At 14.2% G+C, this 18487-nt stretch overlaps 2 protein-coding genes across 2 annotated transcripts, besides 57 other annotated features; one reads left to right on the top strand and one right to left on the bottom strand. All coding sequences in view use genetic code 6, as the record gives it.

Moving 5' to 3' along the window:
* Positions 1-648: 648 nt before the first annotated feature.
* Positions 649-695: a microsatellite.
* Positions 696-1109: 414 nt separating this feature from the next.
* Positions 1110-1143: a microsatellite.
* A 372-nt stretch (positions 1144-1515) lies between these two features.
* Positions 1516-1589: a microsatellite.
* Positions 1531-1586: a microsatellite.
* Positions 1533-1589: a microsatellite.
* A 452-nt stretch (positions 1590-2041) lies between these two features.
* Positions 2042-2086: a microsatellite.
* Positions 2087-2442: 356 nt separating this feature from the next.
* Positions 2443-2501: a microsatellite.
* Positions 2456-2532: a microsatellite.
* Positions 2533-2608: 76 nt separating this feature from the next.
* Positions 2609-2668: a microsatellite.
* A 37-nt stretch (positions 2669-2705) lies between these two features.
* Positions 2706-2751: a microsatellite.
* A 73-nt stretch (positions 2752-2824) lies between these two features.
* Positions 2825-2880: a microsatellite.
* Positions 2881-3218: 338 nt separating this feature from the next.
* Positions 3219-3341: a microsatellite.
* Positions 3342-3902: 561 nt separating this feature from the next.
* Positions 3903-3935: a microsatellite.
* Positions 3936-4199: 264 nt separating this feature from the next.
* Positions 4200-4257: a microsatellite.
* A 44-nt stretch (positions 4258-4301) lies between these two features.
* Positions 4302-4369: a microsatellite.
* Positions 4304-4358: a microsatellite.
* A 186-nt stretch (positions 4370-4555) lies between the features above and the next one.
* Positions 4556-4608: a microsatellite.
* Positions 4609-4707: 99 nt separating this feature from the next.
* Positions 4708-4780: a microsatellite.
* A 164-nt stretch (positions 4781-4944) lies between these two features.
* Positions 4945-4974: a microsatellite.
* A 534-nt stretch (positions 4975-5508) lies between these two features.
* Positions 5509-5550: a microsatellite.
* Positions 5513-5561: a microsatellite.
* A 43-nt stretch (positions 5562-5604) lies between these two features.
* Positions 5605-5641: a microsatellite.
* Positions 5620-5650: a microsatellite.
* Positions 5651-5663: 13 nt separating this feature from the next.
* Positions 5664-5888: a microsatellite.
* Positions 5664-5944: a microsatellite.
* Positions 5688-5742: a microsatellite.
* Positions 5818-5951: a microsatellite.
* Positions 5895-5941: a microsatellite.
* A 62-nt stretch (positions 5952-6013) lies between the features above and the next one.
* Positions 6014-6078: a microsatellite.
* Positions 6025-6069: a microsatellite.
* Positions 6079-6114: 36 nt separating the features above from the next.
* On the bottom strand, positions 6115-8983 carry IMG5_153870 (hypothetical protein; the record flags this gene model as incomplete). Its single annotated transcript, XM_004030722.1, has 4 exons — positions 8554-8983; positions 8338-8434; positions 6366-8296; positions 6115-6309 (listed from the first exon to the last, which is right to left on the bottom strand). Exons 1-4 carry the CDS (start codon positions 8608-8610, stop codon positions 6115-6117), a joined length of 2280 nt encoding a protein of 759 aa, XP_004030770.1. The 5' UTR covers positions 8611-8983.
* Positions 8155-8195: a microsatellite.
* Positions 8460-8538: a microsatellite.
* A 167-nt stretch (positions 8984-9150) lies between the features above and the next one.
* Positions 9151-9214: a microsatellite.
* Positions 9215-9324: 110 nt separating this feature from the next.
* Positions 9325-9385: a microsatellite.
* Positions 9341-9380: a microsatellite.
* Positions 9386-9396: 11 nt separating the features above from the next.
* Positions 9397-9496: a microsatellite.
* Positions 9400-9442: a microsatellite.
* Positions 9450-9514: a microsatellite.
* Positions 9515-9799: 285 nt separating this feature from the next.
* Positions 9800-9833: a microsatellite.
* A 1-nt stretch (position 9834) lies between these two features.
* Positions 9835-9891: a microsatellite.
* Positions 9892-11271: 1380 nt separating this feature from the next.
* Positions 11272-11320: a microsatellite.
* A 493-nt stretch (positions 11321-11813) lies between these two features.
* Positions 11814-11856: a microsatellite.
* Positions 11857-12944: 1088 nt separating this feature from the next.
* Positions 12945-13004: a microsatellite.
* IMG5_153860 (ubiquitin conjugating enzyme, putative) lies at positions 13003-13740 on the top strand (the record flags this gene model as incomplete). Its single annotated transcript, XM_004030721.1, has 4 exons — positions 13003-13128; positions 13206-13283; positions 13337-13442; positions 13503-13740. The coding sequence occupies 4 exons, from the start codon at positions 13003-13005 to the stop codon at positions 13640-13642; spliced, it is 450 nt and encodes a 149-aa protein (XP_004030769.1). The 3' UTR covers positions 13643-13740.
* Positions 13143-13197: a microsatellite.
* Positions 13285-13326: a microsatellite.
* Positions 13741-13767: 27 nt separating the features above from the next.
* Positions 13768-13807: a microsatellite.
* A 332-nt stretch (positions 13808-14139) lies between these two features.
* Positions 14140-14188: a microsatellite.
* Positions 14189-14358: 170 nt separating this feature from the next.
* Positions 14359-14420: a microsatellite.
* Positions 14368-14412: a microsatellite.
* A 561-nt stretch (positions 14421-14981) lies between the features above and the next one.
* Positions 14982-15051: a microsatellite.
* Positions 14983-15062: a microsatellite.
* Positions 14983-15063: a microsatellite.
* Positions 15064-15555: 492 nt separating this feature from the next.
* Positions 15556-15623: a microsatellite.
* A 1526-nt stretch (positions 15624-17149) lies between these two features.
* Positions 17150-17209: a microsatellite.
* Positions 17208-17279: a microsatellite.
* Positions 17208-17289: a microsatellite.
* Positions 17211-17282: a microsatellite.
* Positions 17290-18487: the final 1198 nt, after the last annotated feature.

Here is an 18487-nt window from a genome sequence, read left to right as displayed (position 1 = left end):
TGGCTTAAATAACTAGAATTTTGTCCTAAACTACTATTTTAAGACATTTAAAACTTGATTTTGGCCAAAATAATAGTTTTTCCGAAGCTTTTTTTATAGACTTTATAGATAAAAGTATGGGAAAAAGTAATAATTTATAAGAAATTTATTTAAATTTTTCAGAAAATAATAAGCTGACCTAAAAAAGCTTAAATTTTATAAATGAGAATATAAAGAAAATGTATAATTTATAAAAAATACACTTAAATTTCCAAAATAATGAACTTTTCTAAAAAAACGGACTTAAAGAGTTTTTTGATAATTTAGAAAATATGTAAAACATGAAATGTATTTACATTAATTTTCAATGGAATAACAATTTTTAAGAAAATGAATTTTCTTCAATTTTTTATTAATTAAAAAATATGTAATTTTTAGAATTTTTATATTTAGATTTCATGAATAATAGTTTTTTTTCAGAAAATAATTTACAAGAATTAATAGATTTTTTATAAAAAAATAATTCACTGAAATATATATATGTAGATTTTTCTAAAAAAATAGACATCAAAATAGAGATAGAAAATAAAATAAAATAAAAGAAATAAAATTTCAAAAAAGTTTTGCTTAAATTTCATAATAAAATTATTAAAAATTATTGAATAATAAATATATATAAATATATATATATATATATATATATTTTATATTTATATTAAATTATTTATATTTATTTATATAATTAATGAAAAAAAATATTTACTAAAAATAATTTTTGATAAAATCTTAAACTAAAGCGTTAACTAATATTAAAACCTATTAATAATATGTTAACAAATTAATCATAGAAAATTTTGAAAATGACTAAATAAAAATCTCATAAAATATAAATTCTAAAAACGAAATAAATAAAAGATAATTAAGTTTAATAGAATAAAATGTAAACTAACTTTTTGAAGGTAAAAATATATAACGAAAAGAAAAATTTTGGGCACGCAAAGCTTAATTTATTAATTAAATTGCAACATTCGGCACCTTAATTAATAAAAAAGACGAATAATAATCAAGGGTAATAAAAACAACTTAAATAACAAATTAATCTCTTCTCGATAAGCCTTAATTAATTTCAGATAAAATAAATATAAAAAATATATAAAAAATATAAATACCAAATACTTTCAATAGACAACAAGAAAAATGTAATTTCGTGTCATAAAAAATAGAAAATTAATAAATAACATCGGAACAAATAATAAAAAACTTCTTTCCTAATTTAAAAATAGTAGAAATGCAGAGACCAAAAACAGATAAAAAAGAATATTAAAAAATTTTATAAAAATAACGCGAAATGCAATATTAGAACATTGTTAAAGAACTAAAAAATAGAAGAAAAACTTTTTCGAAATTTGCATTTAAATCATAAGAGAAAAATGAAAATAAATATATATAAAAACTAATAAATAATCTAGCTTAAGAAGAAGAAAAAGGAACTATGAACATAATAGACTTATGGAGTGATAAAAATAGAAATAAAGTATATTATAATATAAAAAATATATAAATATATAAATATATAAATATATAATATATTAATATATATATATATATATTATTTTTATTTATTTGTATACATGCAGTTTTTAGGTAATTGTAATTTAATTAAAGATAAACTTATATTAAATAAATTAGTTAATATTAAGAAATAAAAAGGATATTTTTTAGATGATAAAAAGCCTAAATTGTTAACCAGAAAAGAGGAGATTTATCTTATAAAACATTTATTTATGAATGATTAAAGTAAATAATTTTAAGAATAATAATAGAAAAGACTATAGAAATAATTTTCTAATCTATATAATGTTTATAATTAAAATTTAGATAAATAATTTTTATAAAGCGAAAAATTATCTTAATATAAATGCTCTATCAAAAATTGTAAGTGTTGTATTAGAAAAATGTAATCATTTAATAAATAAAAGAAATAATAAATAATTATCTAAACAAGTAACTCATCTAAAATAAACTATAATTAATATCTATAAGCAAGCTCTTTTATCGATAATTAATATAAAAATATTCCTAATATAAATGATAATCTTAATATAAAAAGTCTAGTTACAGTAGGCAATAATATGATAAAAGATTTAGAAAAGTTATAAGAATAAAATAATAGAGATTATATAAAATTAATTGATGTTATTAATATACTTTAAGATAGAATTGCTTATGAGAAAGTAAATAAAAATACAAGTTAATTAAGTTCAAAAAATTATAATGAAAATATTAATTAATTTTATTGAAAAATTATAAATATATAAAATTAAAATATTATTTATAATTAAATCTAAAAAATATATTGTATTTTAAAATTTTATTTTATAAAACATTTACAAAATATTAAGTATGTCTATATAAGAAAAAAGAAAACTAAAAACAAAATAAAAAAAATTAAAATATTAAAATAATTTAATATATTTTATTAAATTTATATATGATATATTAAAATTATATAATATTTATTATGAATAAAAAATTAAAAAATATTTAATATATTGAAAATAATTCAATAAAAAAATTATTATAAATTTTTTTTTTTTTTTTAAAAAAAATATATTTAATTAATTTAAAAATATTTATATATTAATATATATATATTTAAAAAATATAATATAAATTACTTTAATAAATAATAAAAATAAAATAATATTTAAATATATATATATTTATTTTAATTTAATTTTTTTTTTATTTTTTCTTTTTTTTATTTTATTTGTATTTAAAATTTCATAATTATATCATTTAATTTATCAGTTTTTTTTTTCTAAATTTTGCTTATTTTTATTTTTTTATTAAATTAAATTAATTTATTTAAATAAATTAATATATATTTTAAATATAATTTAAATTTACATTATATTATATTATATTTATAATATTTTTTTATAAAAAAAAATTAAATATTTAAAATATACCCTCTAAATAAAAAAATATAACTAATAAACATAATTATGGAAAATTTAGAAGAAGAAGATAATTTTGAATAAATTTTTAATTAATAAAAAGATATATTTTAAAAATTAAAAAGTATTAATGGAAAATTAAGAAATTCATTTTTTTTATCTAGTTAAAATTCTATATAAAAATAAGAAGATTATGTAGATTTTGAAGAATATGAAATGGAACTAAATAAAAAAATATAAAATATTAAATAAATAAAAAGATAAAATCTTGAAAAAACCAAAAAACAAATATTAAATGAATAAAAAAAAAAATATAATGAAAACATAAATTTAAGTAATAATAAATAAAATAAAAATAATGAAGAAAAAGATAATAATATAAATGAAAAAAAAACAAATATACAATAATATTAATTTTTTAGAAAAAAATCAGATGAAATTCAAAATATTATAGAAGAGTAAGAAAAAAATTAAGGCAACTAAGACTTTCTTTTTGAAAAACCAAGATTTCCTATAAGGCCTCTAGAAAGATTTAAGCTTGAAAATTTTTCAAAAGAATAATAAAAAAAAAAAGTTGAGAATATATAGGAAATTTGGAATAATTTAACTCAAAAGAAATAATAAAAATACATACAATCATATCTAAATGATTTTGAAAATTACATTAAAATTAAGGAAGAATATAACAAAATTTATAAAATAAAATTTAAGGATAAAATTAACATTTTTTCTATAATTTATTAGGAAAATTACATTAAAATTTAAAAGGAAAATCCTTTACTAACAGGTAATGAAGTGATTTAAATTTTAAAATAAAAATGGAAAAAAATTAAGGAGAATATGCCTTTTGTAATAAAAAATTAAGAAAATTATTAAAGTTATGACCTTAATTATTTATTGAGAAAATATTAAAATAATTTAAGAAGCTACAAAAATGAATTATACAACGAAATTTAAAAATTTAAAAATAACAAAAAAAAAATACAAAAAGAAAATGAAAATTTCGAAAATTAATTTTAATGTGAGAAGAAAATAGTTAAGGCTTTAGAAAAAGACTTAAATAAATAAATTTATATAAAAAATGAAGAATTTGATTACATAAAAAAAGATTAGATTATCAAACTAAAAAATGAAAAAAAACAAGAAAGAAAAACCTAAAAAAATAAAGGTGATAAAATCTATGAAAAAGACTAACAAGAAAACAAAGAAAAAGAAATTATTTAAAAAGCCTAAAAATATAAAGATAAAGTAATATAATATAAAGATAAAAAATAAATTAAAGAAAAAGATGAAATATAAATTAAAAAAAAAGATGAAAAAAAATCAAATAATAAATAGAAAACTGAATAAAACTAGCAAAAGAATAATAATAAAGAAAATTAAGAAATTAATAATAAAGTAAATTAGGAAATAAATAATTAATAAGAAAACGATAAATCTTAATTAGTTTAATATTTTAGCGGCTATAGAGAAGGTAAAATATCTAAATTTTATGCTTATTTTTATGATGGTTCAGCAAAATGGTTATAAGCAAATTAAATACCTTAAATACCTCAAAATTTAATTAAATTTGATATTTTTAAGAAATCTATTTAGATTATAGATTGAACAAAAAGAAAAAAAAAATATAATTTTATATTTAAAAAAAAAATATTTTTTTATATGTTAATTGGCTAAATATATATTATTAATTTAGGTAGATTTTTTTAATTATTAAAAAAAATTATATTTGAATATTTTGTTCAAAAAGCTTATATTAAACTAATTTATATATACATAATAAATTATTTTTAAAAATATGAAAATGATAATTATTATTTAAAAAATATAAACAAAATAAAAATGACCGAAAAACCATTAATAAAATTTGATTAAGAAAAAATAAGTAAAGACATAAATTAATTTAAACTTCAAAACGCACTTAAAAAGCTAAAATAATTAATAAAAAAGCCAAAAAAAGTGATAAATTCATACATGAGATATAGAATATAAATGTACACAGACTAAAAATTAATAAAAAAAAACTAATAAAAAATAGAAAAACAAATTTAAACAGAATCCGAAAGATAAATATATGAGCTTTCTTATTAAAAAGACTAAAAAAAATATTTAGAAATGATGTAATTATACGAAAAACTAAAATAAAAATACGGTTTTTTCCAGTCTTTTTATAGTCTATTTTTAAAGGAGAATTTTTAAAAAGAAAAAATTTAAAATTAGGGAAAAAATCATAAAGAAATCTTTAAGTTAGTAATAAAAAAATGGAAAATGACAGATTAAAAAGAAAAAGAAACATAAAAAGAAAAATTGATAAAATTAAGCTCATAAAAATAGTAAGAAAACTAAGAAATAATAATTAATTTTTAAGAAGACTTAGAATTTATTAATTATCAAAAAAAAATAACTTAATATAATTAAGAAATAAAATAGGAATTAGAATAATTCAAAGTTTTTTCAAAAAATAAATTCTAAAAATTAGAAAATTAAATTGATAAAAATAATATATAATTTGAAGATTATATCAATTAAGAAATATAAACAAATTAATAAAATATTAATGATTATTTTTTAAAAAATATATGATATATATATATATAATAAAAATATATATTAAATATATATTGAATTAGATATGATATATTTATTATTTAAAATCTAATTTTTTAAAATTATAATTTAAAAAAAATATAAATATTAAAAAATTAAATATTTATTAAGATTTATAAATAATATAGAAATAAAATAAATAAAAATAATAATATATATATAAAAAAATATAAATATTTATTAAAATAATAATAAAAATAATAATGAAAATAATAAAAATTAAAAGAATAATAAGAATAATGATAATAATAATTTTAATAATAATAATAATAATATTAATAATAATAATAATAATAATAATAAAAATAATAATAATAAAAATAATAATAATAATAAAAATAATATTATTATAAATATAAATATAAATATAAATATAAATATAAATATAATATATATATTTATATATTTATATATATTTTTCTAATATATATGTTTTATATATTTTTTATCATATAAATAATTATTAAAATTATTATTATATTTTATTTAATTTATTAATTTAATATATTTAATTATTTATTTATATATATTTTTGATATATTTTATATCTCTTATATACTTATTTTTTTCAAGCTTATTTCTATTCTTAACTGTTAAATATAATATTATTATTGAATTTATTATTATTATCAATAATATTTTCTTAATTTTTTAATGCTAAAAATTCGTCTTTATCTTCTTCTTTTCTTCTTTTAATATATTTTTTTTTTATATCTTATAACTATTCATTTAGTCTTTTATTTTCATATTTTAATATATCACTCTATTTATTATTATATAATATAAAATACAAATAATAATTAATATTAAAGAAAATACTTATTCTTTTGCATCTTTTAATTCTCCTAGCATTTTTTTCATCTACCCTACTTTTTCTTTAAGACTTTTTTTATATTATACTAATTATTAATGTATTTCTTGCCCAGGCTATCTGGCTAGTATATTCTTTAATTCTATGAATAATTTTTCTTTTTCTTTTATAATTTTTTCCTTTTATTCTACTTCTTCGGTTTTTGCTATAAGTTTTCTTTATAAACTCTAAATTTATAGAATCTTTTCATAACTTTCATAATTTGTTACTTCCAATTTTCTCCATCTATGTACATTTAAAGGATTATCTAATTCATCTTATAGAGCTTTTATTTTTGTTTGCTCTGCTAATATATCTTTCTACAAAGAATTTATTTCATTCTTAAAATCTGGAATACACAAAATTTATTCCTCAGTTGCCTTTAGTTCATTTATAAGTGAAGAAAGTGTATTCTTTAAATCTGAAAGTTCATCTTATTTTTCTTTATAATAAATTTCTCCTTTACAAAGATTACTCTATAAAAGTTTTATTTTTTCTTCTAATATATTTAATTCTTAATTTCTTTTTATTAATTAAGTTCCTAAAATATCTCTTTCTCCCAAAACCATTTCTAGATCTTTTTAATGTTTTTATTTCTTCACTTTTAAATCTTAAATCTAAAATTTAAGTTTAGAAATATGTTCTTCTTGACTTTTAATGACTTCTTCAGTCGAATTAATAGCTTTTTATACTCTTTCTTTTTCCATTTCTGTTTTTTTATTCTCTTCAATAATTTTATTATAGTCAAAGTCCAAATTGATTAATTCATTATCTTTTTATCTAATTTCTTCTTTATATTAATCAACCTATTATTTATTTCTTTTCTTTTTTTCTTCCAATTCATCCAATTCCTTCATACAATCCAATAAATTCTTAGAATATAAATTCCTATCAGACCTAACTGCTTCATATAAATGTTACTAATGTTTCAACTTTGACAAAATTGCTTAATTTTTCTACTTTTATTCCGCAATTTAATTAATTTTAATTTTAACCTCTTCGCAAGTTTAATAATATTTTGCATGAGCCTAAGATGCTTCTATACCATATTTTTCCTATTCTTTTTGTAATTATGTGACAATTTTTCTTAATTTTTCATTTTCAGATTCGTACCCAAGGATTTAATTTTCAATTTTTTTAAGTTTATTTAATTAATAAATAATACTCTCATCCACATCATGTTGTTCGTTTTCAGCTTTTTTTAATTGATAATTATTAATTTGTCTTTCTTTATTTTTAAGCTGGATTTCATCTTTGATTTCTTCGTATTTTTTCTTAAAAATTTCTAGGCTTTCACCTTCGATTTTTTCCAGTTCGAACATTTCATCTTTTTTCTTTTCCAGAATTTCCTTTTCCATAATAATTTAATTCTTTTTCTTACTTAAAATGTCATATTCTTTTTTAAATTCTTTCACTTATTTCTATTTCATTTAAATTTATTCTGAATATTACAGTTTATCCTATTGTTATTTTTATATATTTCCATTTATCAATTCTAATTACTATTTTTAACTCTCTAATTCTTTCTCGCATTAAGGTTTTTAAATTTTAAGATTCTTTATGGTATCAGTATTTTCGTTCTTCTAAAATCTTTATTTAGTTATTAATTTTGATATTTATTCATATTGTTTTTTATTATCTTTGATAATATCTTATTTTTTAGATAATTCTTCTTTTGATAAATCTATACTTTATCGAATTTCTTCCATTTCTTTATATAAACTAGCCTTTTTTTGTTCTTATTTTAACGTTTAGTCCTTAATATCTAATATTTATTAATTTAAATCTATTAATTATTATTAATATTCGCCATTTCTTAATTCATCTGATTAAAGTTCATTTTAATAATGTTCATTTTCATTTCGAATGAATTTAATTTTATTTGATAATTATTCACTAACTAATCTAAAATTAAATAAAAAATTTATTAAAAAAAATTACTTTTTTGTAATTCTTATTTTTATTTTTATAAATTTTATAAAATAACTTCATTGTTTAATTCTACTTCTTCAAGTCTTTAATCAGTTTTTTTATTAAGCTTTAAAAATATATTAATAAAAATATATATATATATATATATATATATTTATATTTATATTTATATTTATATTTATATTTATATTTATATTTATATTTATATTTTTTATAATTTTTTACATTAGTTAATTCTATTTATGCTTATTCTATTTTTTATTGAATTTATATTTTCTACATTTTATATTATTCAATATTTTTTTTTTTTCATCTAATTCCTTTTATGCCTATTCAAGATTTTCTTCACTAGATTATATAGTTTTTACAATACCATCTATTTTAGACTAATTTAATATAAGTTCATAATTATTATCTTTTATTCTTCTTATTGATCCTTATTCTGTATTTAATGATTATTTTAAAGCGTTATACAAAGATTCATATTATAATTTAAAATCTGATAATTCTGGATTATAATTTAAATCATTTAATAATTCATTATAATCATTATCTATTTTAGAAACTATATTAGGGTCAGTTAGATATTACTCTATATCTTAGATTTATAAAACTTATTAATTTAAAATTTCTTATGACATGAGATTAAAAATTTATATAGTTCAAATTGTATAATATTATTATTAATTGTTATAAAAAAAAAATTATATAATATATATTAAAAAAAAATAGTTTATAAAGAAAACTTATAATATTTGAATAAAAATATTAATTTTTATTTTTAATTTATTATGTTATACATGATTTATTAATATTAAATTAATAAATAAAATATATTATATAATACTTATAATATAAGTAAATTATATATAAATAAATATATATACATATACTATATATATTTTAAAATTTAAATATATAATAAATAATTTTTAAATTTATTTATTTATCAATTGATACATTTAAATGGTTATATATAAATATAAAAATAATAATTTATAAATTGTTTTATATATTTAATTATAAATATTTATATATATAAATATATAATTTTTTAACACTTAATTTTTTATTTTTTTTTGTTCTTTTATAATTTTTATTTTTTTCATTTTATTTATAAATTATTTTTTTTAATTTTATTTAATATTTTATTTATGTTTTTTTATTTTTATTAACATTTTTTTTAAAAATTAATTTACTTTTTAGTTTTACTTAAAAATATTTAAAACTTTTAATTTTATTTTTAAATTTTATTTTAATATAAATATAATATTTTTTTTATTTTATATACAATTGATCTTTTCAATTAAATACATTATATAATTTATTTTAATTCTTTTATTATTTTTAACTATAAAATTAAATAAATATTATATAATTAATGAAAAATATTTTATATTTTATTTTTTATATAATAATTTACTTTCTCATTTATTATTTATTATTATTTTATTATTTCATAAATTATTAATTAAAAAAAAATCTTAAAAAAAAAACTTTAAAAAGATATATATATAAATATATATATATATATATAAAATAAATATATTTATATATATATATTTATTTTTAAAATCATTATTTCTATTATTACATTTTTTATTAAATCCTAATAAATGATAAAATTCACTTTAAAGTAATTTTTATAATTTACTTTTTTATTCTAAATAACTTATAATTGATTTAAAATTATAATAAAACAATTACTTTATATATATTATATATTATCCTTAATTAATTTATTCGAATTTTGTAGTCATATGTATTTTTCTTCGAAATATTTAGTATTATTTCTGCCAATTAACGTAATAAACAACCATAATATGGCATTTAATTTAAAATTTTAGAATTTTTTTCAAAGGATTATTTTTTTAAAATATTCTTATGTAATTAAAATTTTAATTATTATATTTTATTCTTATTTATAAACACTTCTTTAAAAAAAAACTACTAAATAAGCCACCAAAATCACTTTTTTGTGATTTTTCTCTCTAATTTAAGACAAAAAGTACCAAACGTTATCCATGTTGTTATATCTATAACATAAGCACCTTATTTAGTAAAATATTTATTTTCATCATAATAATCAACGAATTTTTTCATATAAATATTCTAATGATTCATAATTAATTAAATAATTTTTATTAATACATTTTCTTTTTAATTTAAAAAATTATTAAAAGAATATTAGTATAAAAGAAACATAATTAAACATATAGAAATTAAATTATAATAAATATTAAAGTTTAAATTTTCTATATACAATAATTATATTTAAAATGCTTATATTTATAAATATTCAATTTCTTTTATTAATAATTTTTTAAATATTTTTATCAATAAATAGTAATTTTCTTCTATATTTATTATTTTTTTATAAAATTTTATTCTAAATTATAAGTATGATCAAAAATTAATTAATTTAAATTCATTTTTTTATGTTTTAATTAATAATTTACTTTTTTGATCTTATAAAATATTAAATAAACTAGTACTATTGAATATTATCGGTTGATTTGATTACTTATTACTTTAGTCAATTAATTTTATAATAAATAAGACGTTTACTTTGGGTTAATTTACTTGTTATCAACATAAATATATTTTACTATTATAAGAGGTTTTCCATTTATTTATATTTTATTTTCTTTATTTTTATTATAATTTTTTACAGAATTTAAGGGTTTTAATTGGTTGAGGAAGAACTTTTGTTGCATCTGTTTCGGTATTTTTATTTATATTTTTCATCTTTTACTTTATTTAATACGGGTAAAGTGCAAATAAATAATCTTCATTATCTTTTTTTTGGATAATTCATTTAGTATTTAACAGTTTATTTAGTTGAAAATATTATGAAATTATATTTTTATATTTCTAAAAAATTTTTTATTTATTTTTAATAATTATTTTAAGAAATTTATATTTTATTTTAATCTTTTTATTAATTTAAGAATATGTTTCAAATAAAAATTTAAGATTTTTTTTCAAATAAGCTATTTATTTTACTCTATTATTATTATTGAATTTTAATTAGGATAATTTATTTATTTTTAAAAAATATGCATATGCAGTAATTCGTTCCGTTTAATTTTTTTTTTATTTGCTCTCTATTTTTTTAAAAAAAAGTCAATAAAAAAATAAAAAGTCTATAATTCATTTTTTTCTGGTTTTACATTTTAATGATTGTATTTTTAACAAAAAAATTACAAAACAAAATAAAAATTTAAACTAATAATATAGTAGAGGACTTAAAAACTTAAAATATAAGCCTGCAATTTTTTTAATTTTTTTTTTAAAAAAAATAGAAGCTTCCTCTCAGAAATATAATCTTCTTGAAATAAAAATTTAATAATAAAACCTCTCCCATAAAAAAGGCCGGAAATTTAATTTTTTGGGAAGACCTTTTACAATGAACACAGAATATTAATTTTTAACAAAGTAAAATATTAAAAGTATTGAATTTACAAATAAATTTTATTAAAAAGAAAAATAAAACTATTAAAAAAGAAAAGAATTTAAAAAATAAAATATACACTAAAAAATTAATCAAAAAAAGCATCGACTAATAAATGTTTACAATAGATTAATTTCTAAACGATTCTCCTTTAATAATAAAATCCACTCCAATGCTTAATTCTTTACATGAAAAGTTTGATTCATTATCCACATACTTAATAGCCTAACAATTAAACTAAAAATACCCCAAACTTCAAGTAGATAATAACGATTCAATTAAATAATAAATCCAAAAACTCTAAAATTAACAAAGCACTTATTAGTAAAAGGCTAAAACCCTCACAATTTGCAATTATATATGTAATTTTTGTCTAAAAACCATAACAAAAGTCCGATTTGAATGCCTAGTATGTTATAGAATTGATTTTTGTGAAATATGTTATATATAAATCCGCAAAACACACAACCATCCATTTATTAAACATAAAAATGTTTCTTATGAAGAAAGACGTTCTTTAACAAGATCGGTAAGATTATAAAGTAAAAAAATAAATAGACCTGAATATATATATAACTATATATATATAAAAAAAATAAAGACAATGAAATTTAAAATTCAGTTTCACCCTTAAAACTTATTTTAAATAGTAATTAATTAACAAATTCAACAGTTTTATTAAATAAATTCAATTGTAATTCTGTAATTACCAAAATAAAAAAAAGCAAATATTATTTTGTGTTAAAAAAATTCCCTTTAGCACCTATTTAAGTAGAACCTAATTAAGAATATTAAGTAGCTTTTATTATCAAAAACAATAGTTAGGTTTCTTATTTAAATGATTTAGTTTTTTAGTGTATTTAAGGATATTATTAAGATATGGAAATTGTCGTTAAGGGGGGATTTAATGTTGGAGAAGAAAAAGAAATTAATATATAACATATTTCGCCTGTATAAAAGGGAAATTATAATATATAATTTGTTCTGATTAATAAAGATTTAGAAAACGAAATTAATTAATTATTTTTAAGTTATGATTTAAATGTAAAATGAATATTTTTTGTTTTATTTTTTGTATTAAATTAAAAAAAAATGATTAAAAAAGACTTTTGTTATTATTAAAAAAACATTAATAATTATTCAGCTATTTATTTTATATTTTATAAAATATAAAAAAATAACTTAATAAATATATATATAAAATAAATAAATAAATATATATGGCATTAAAAAGAATATAAAAAGAACTTGCTGATTTATAAAAAGACCCTCCTGCAAATATTTCTGCAGGACCAGATGTATCTAAAGATAATTTGTTTTATTGGACAGCAGCTATTATGGGTCCTGTAAAAAGAATAAAAAATAAATAAATTTTAAAACATTAATGAAAAATTTATAAAAACATAAATAAAAAAATAAATAGGAAGAATCTCCATTTGCAGGAGGCGTATTTTTATTAAATATTTTATTTCCATAAGAATATCCATTTAAACCACCTCGAGTTTTAATTAAAAAAAATTAATTTTAAATATAAAAAATATTAACATTTAATAGGTAAGTTTTTAAACAAGAATTTATCATCCAAATATAAATTCAAATGGGTCGATTTGTTTAGATATTTTAAAAGAATAATGGAGTCCAGCATTAACTATATCTAAAGGTTTTTCTTTAATAAAAAATTAATAAATGTATATATTTATTAATAATTATTGTTTTTTAGTTTTATTAAGTATAAGTTCACTTTTAACTGATCCTAACCCTGATGATCCTCTTGTTCCAGAAATCGCATAACAATATAAATTAAATAAAGATTAATATGAAACAACTTCAAAAGAATGGACAAGAAAACATGCTATGTGATGATATTTAATTAAATTATATTTTTATTTTTTGGGAATAAAAAATAAAATTTTATATGCATATTTTAATTATTTTGGTTATTTATTATTATTTATTAATTCAAATAACTTGTTATTTATTTTTAATAATTTTTGTTATTAATTTTTATTTTAATTTTTAATTATTTTTAATATTTTAAATGCTTATTTTTAGACATTTTTTTTCTTTTAAATAATAAAATTGTATATATTTATTTAAAAAAAAATTAAATAAATAATATATAATTATAAAAATAAACTCATTTCATAAATTATATAAAAATGAATTAATTTATAAATATTCAGAATTTTTAAAACTAAAATGACAATTAAATAAATGAAAAAATAAATTTTTCTAGATAAAGAATTAAAAAAGATCTAGACTAAATATATAATATGAATTTAAATGATGAAAAATGTGAAATATAAATAAAGCATCCATAATATTAAGAAAGAAAAACAAAAATTGAAATAAAATTATAAATTAAATAAGGAATATATTTAAACTTATAAAAAGCTATATATTTAATAGCACAAAAAGAATACCCTTATTACCCATTAAAAGCAAAATCACAAGATTTTATATATCATCCAAATTTTAATTTAAAAAATAAAACTATAAGTACAAGATTATTTGATAAAAAAACATGGGATCCTACAATTACGTAAAAATATACAATTATATTTATAAGTCAAAATAAAATAAATATAAAAAAATATTATTAATAAAAAAAAATTATAAAAAATAAAAATAAAAAATATTTAGACTTTATTAAGTAATTATTCATATAAAAGAATTATTTTTTTAACCAGATTTATAATATGTGCCAAATAACTTAGAAAATATATAATGTAGTGAGTTATATTAATATGATAAAAAAAAATTTATATCAAAACTAAATAAATTATAATAATAAAATTTAAATACAATAAGCAATGATACTAGTATAAGTAGTTTAAGTTCAAATACTTTAGATATTGATGATTTTAACATAAATAAAAGTTAATAATAAACTGTTTAAAGCTAATAAAATATTATAAATTAAGATAATACTTTAGATAATATAATATTTGAAAATGAATGTGATTTTAATATACACTAAATTTCAAGAACTATCAATTGTACAAGAAATTAAAAGAAAAGAACTTATGAGTTTTCATAAGATTAATTTTAAAAATAAATAAAAAATTATTGAATTTAATTTAAATTAAATTATTTATAAAATTAAATTCGAATTAAAAAAATATTAATATTTGTTTATTTAGCATATAATAAAATTATAAATATGTAAAACAAAATAAATTAAATATACCTATAAAAAATATATATATATATATATATATATATATATATATATATATATTTATATTTATATTTATATTTATTTATATTTTATATTTATAATAATTCAAATTACATCTCAAAATAATTTATAAAAATACCAATTCTTTAGTATACAAAAATTAGAAGAAAATTAAGTTTTTAAAATGTAAATAGAAAACATATAAATAAGATATAAAAATAAAACATAAACATATATTTATATTTTTATACTTTTTGAATATTCTAAATATATGCTTTAAATTAAATTAAAAATAGTTAATATATAAATTTATATTTATATAATTATGAATCTTTATTCTATAACTTAAAATACAAATAATTTTTTAAAAAAATTAAAAGAAATCTATTTATATTTAAAATTTAAATATATTAAAAAGATTATTTATAATATAAAAAAAAATGATTTTAGAATAGGCTAAGGTTACATCTAAGATTAAATTTATCGCCAATATTCTAATCATAAACTTTAATAAATATAAAACAAAATATATTAAAACCTTTGAAATTTGAATTATAAATAAATGGCTTAAATGATGATTTAATTATATTAAAAATTAAATTAAATTAAATTAAATTAAATTAAATTAAATTAAATTAAATTAAATTAAATTAAATTAAAATATATATTTATAATAATATTACATATATATATATAATATTTTATTAATTTTCAATTTTTATATACGTTTTTTTTATTGTTTTTATTTTTATTACTTCTTTTTAAATATTTTTAAATAACTATTTTTTTTTTTTATTTTAATTTTTTTTTATAAAAAATTATATTAAAATTTAAAAATGAGAAAAAAAAAAATTTTTTTTAATGTATCAGATAATAAAATATTAGGATTTGATAAATAATATTATTTAAAATCAAATCTTTAAAAAATTCTAAATAATAAATAATAATATATTATACCTCCTTCACATTAAATGTAATATTTATATACAAATATACATATTAATTTAATAACAAAAAGATTAAATTAAGTATTTGATAATAATTTAATCTTTAGTACAATAGTTTAATTTTTAGAATTGGAATAAAAATTTTAAATAAAATTTATTTGTAAATATTTTTGTACACATAAAAAGCAAAATACAATTAAAAAGTAAATCTATTTTATTTTATTAAAAGTAAATTAATAAAAAATTTATTTCTTTTATACTATTTAAATAAAATATGATTGATAAAAATAGGGATTGTCAAAAAAAGACCAATAAATATACTGGAATTAAATAATAAATATAAATTATATAAAATAAAAATATGAGCTATAATACTTTGTAAAATATTAATTAAATAAAAAAATAAAAAAAATATAAACAGAACTATTCAATTATTCCTTCATAATATGATAACGATATAATATAAGATATAAACCGCACTTTTCCTGAAAAAAGTTCGCATAACAATTCCAAAAAGAAGGAATATTTAAAAAAATATTAAGAGCCATAAGTCATAGTGTAAAAGATGTTGGATACGTCTAAGGAATAAATATGATAGTTGGTTTATTTATATAATATGGGTAAAGGGAAGATGATATATATTGGATTATATTATATTATATGAAAAAAATGAAAGGGAAAGAACTATATATAGAGAATTTTCCGAAATTAAAATTTTTAAATTTTGTTTTAGAAGTTTTTATGTTGAATTATTTACCTGATCTACTTCTTTATTTTCAATAACAAAATATTAAAGTTAGTTATTTTGCTACCAAATGGTTTTTAACAGTCTTTTCAGATTTAAATTACGAGTTTTGTTTGAAAATTTTCAATTTATTGATTTTAAAAGATTGGAAAATCTTGATAAAAATGGCTCTGAGTTTCCTAAAATATTTTTAATAAGAAATTATAAATTATAACAAAGAAAACCTTTCATTTTTCACAAAAAACTTACTTGAATTAGATAAAAATATAAATTAAAAAAAAATATTTGATTATTTCGAAAAATTTAAAGTAACTAATAGACTAATAAATATACTTTATACAATTTATGAGGTAAATACGAAAGAAAATGTAAATATTTTATTATTTAAAAATGAAGAATTAAAAATTCTTGATTGGAAAATACTACCAAAAGCTCCTCATTAATAAGAAGATGATTAAGATGATAAATTAAATGCATAAACTAAGTATCTAATAATAAAAAATATAAATAAAAATTTAAAAATTAATATAATAAAAATATAAAAAATATTAAATTTATATTTATATTTATATTTATATTTATATTTATATATATTTATATTTATATTTATATTTATATTTATATATAATATATAATATATAAATATTACATATATTTACTTAGAATATTAGATTATATAAATGAAGTAAATTATTAGCAATAATAGGTTTTAATGTTTAAATACGTTTCTAATAATTTATAAATTTAATATTAAAATATAAAAAATTCTGTCTTTAATCAATTAAATAATAAAAGTTTTGTATAAATTTTACATAATAAATTAAAATAGATTTTTAATGAAGATGAAGAATAAAAAATATCTATCTAAAACTATGATATTAAAGAAAAATATACTAATAATGTTTTAAATAATAATTTTAAAAATTAATATTATGCTAAAAAATATATTAATAATTTAGAAAGTATTTATTTTTAAAATAATAATATTAATTCGGCTGATTAATAAGAAATTATTTTTAAATAATAAAAATAATATTATGATTAAATATTAGAAAATTTTATTTGTTTAGACGATACTTTATATAATTCTTAAGAAAGTTCAGGTTTTTTTGATTTATTAAAATTTTAAAATGAGAATGAAGATAAAACAAATGATATTAATTAATATAATACAAATTAATAGAATATTTAAAATACATTTAATATTTTTAATAATTAAAATTTATTTAAAATAAAAAAGCCTCCATAAAAATTGTTAAAATCCAAAATTTTTAATTTTTAAAAATATAAAATAAATTAAAACTCTTTAAAATTAAATTCAGATGAATTTATTTTTAATAATTATTGAAATTTAAAAAATACTTTATATATTAAAAATAAAATTATTTAAACTAGAAGAAGTAAAAGTATTATTAATGATGAAATTTTATCCAATTATAATAAACTCAATTTTAGTGATAAGAGAAAAAAATAAAAATAGAATATATTATTTATATAGACTATATATAATAATTAATTATTAATTAAATATATATATATATATATATACTAAAAATTAATTTTTTATTATAGTATAAATAATATATACTATTTCAAAATAACTTACTTATAATTAAAAAAAATAACTTTTTTCTTTATCATAAATTTTATACATTTTAAATTGAATACCATTTATAGTTGTATTTATTTATATTTTATTATTTACTGTAGTAGTAAATATTATTCCGTTTTAACATTAAATTACCTATTATTAATTTTATTAATAATTAATATTATATTATTAAGTATAACTAATAATTAAAGGTTTTTATTAAAATATTTTTACCTTTAAA

This window comes from Ichthyophthirius multifiliis (assembly GCF_000220395.1).
Source record: "Ichthyophthirius multifiliis unplaced genomic scaffold scaff_1120509251174, whole genome shotgun sequence".
Taxonomy (NCBI): Eukaryota; Ciliophora; class Oligohymenophorea; order Hymenostomatida; genus Ichthyophthirius; species Ichthyophthirius multifiliis.
This window is presented reverse-complemented; position numbering and strand designations above follow the sequence as displayed.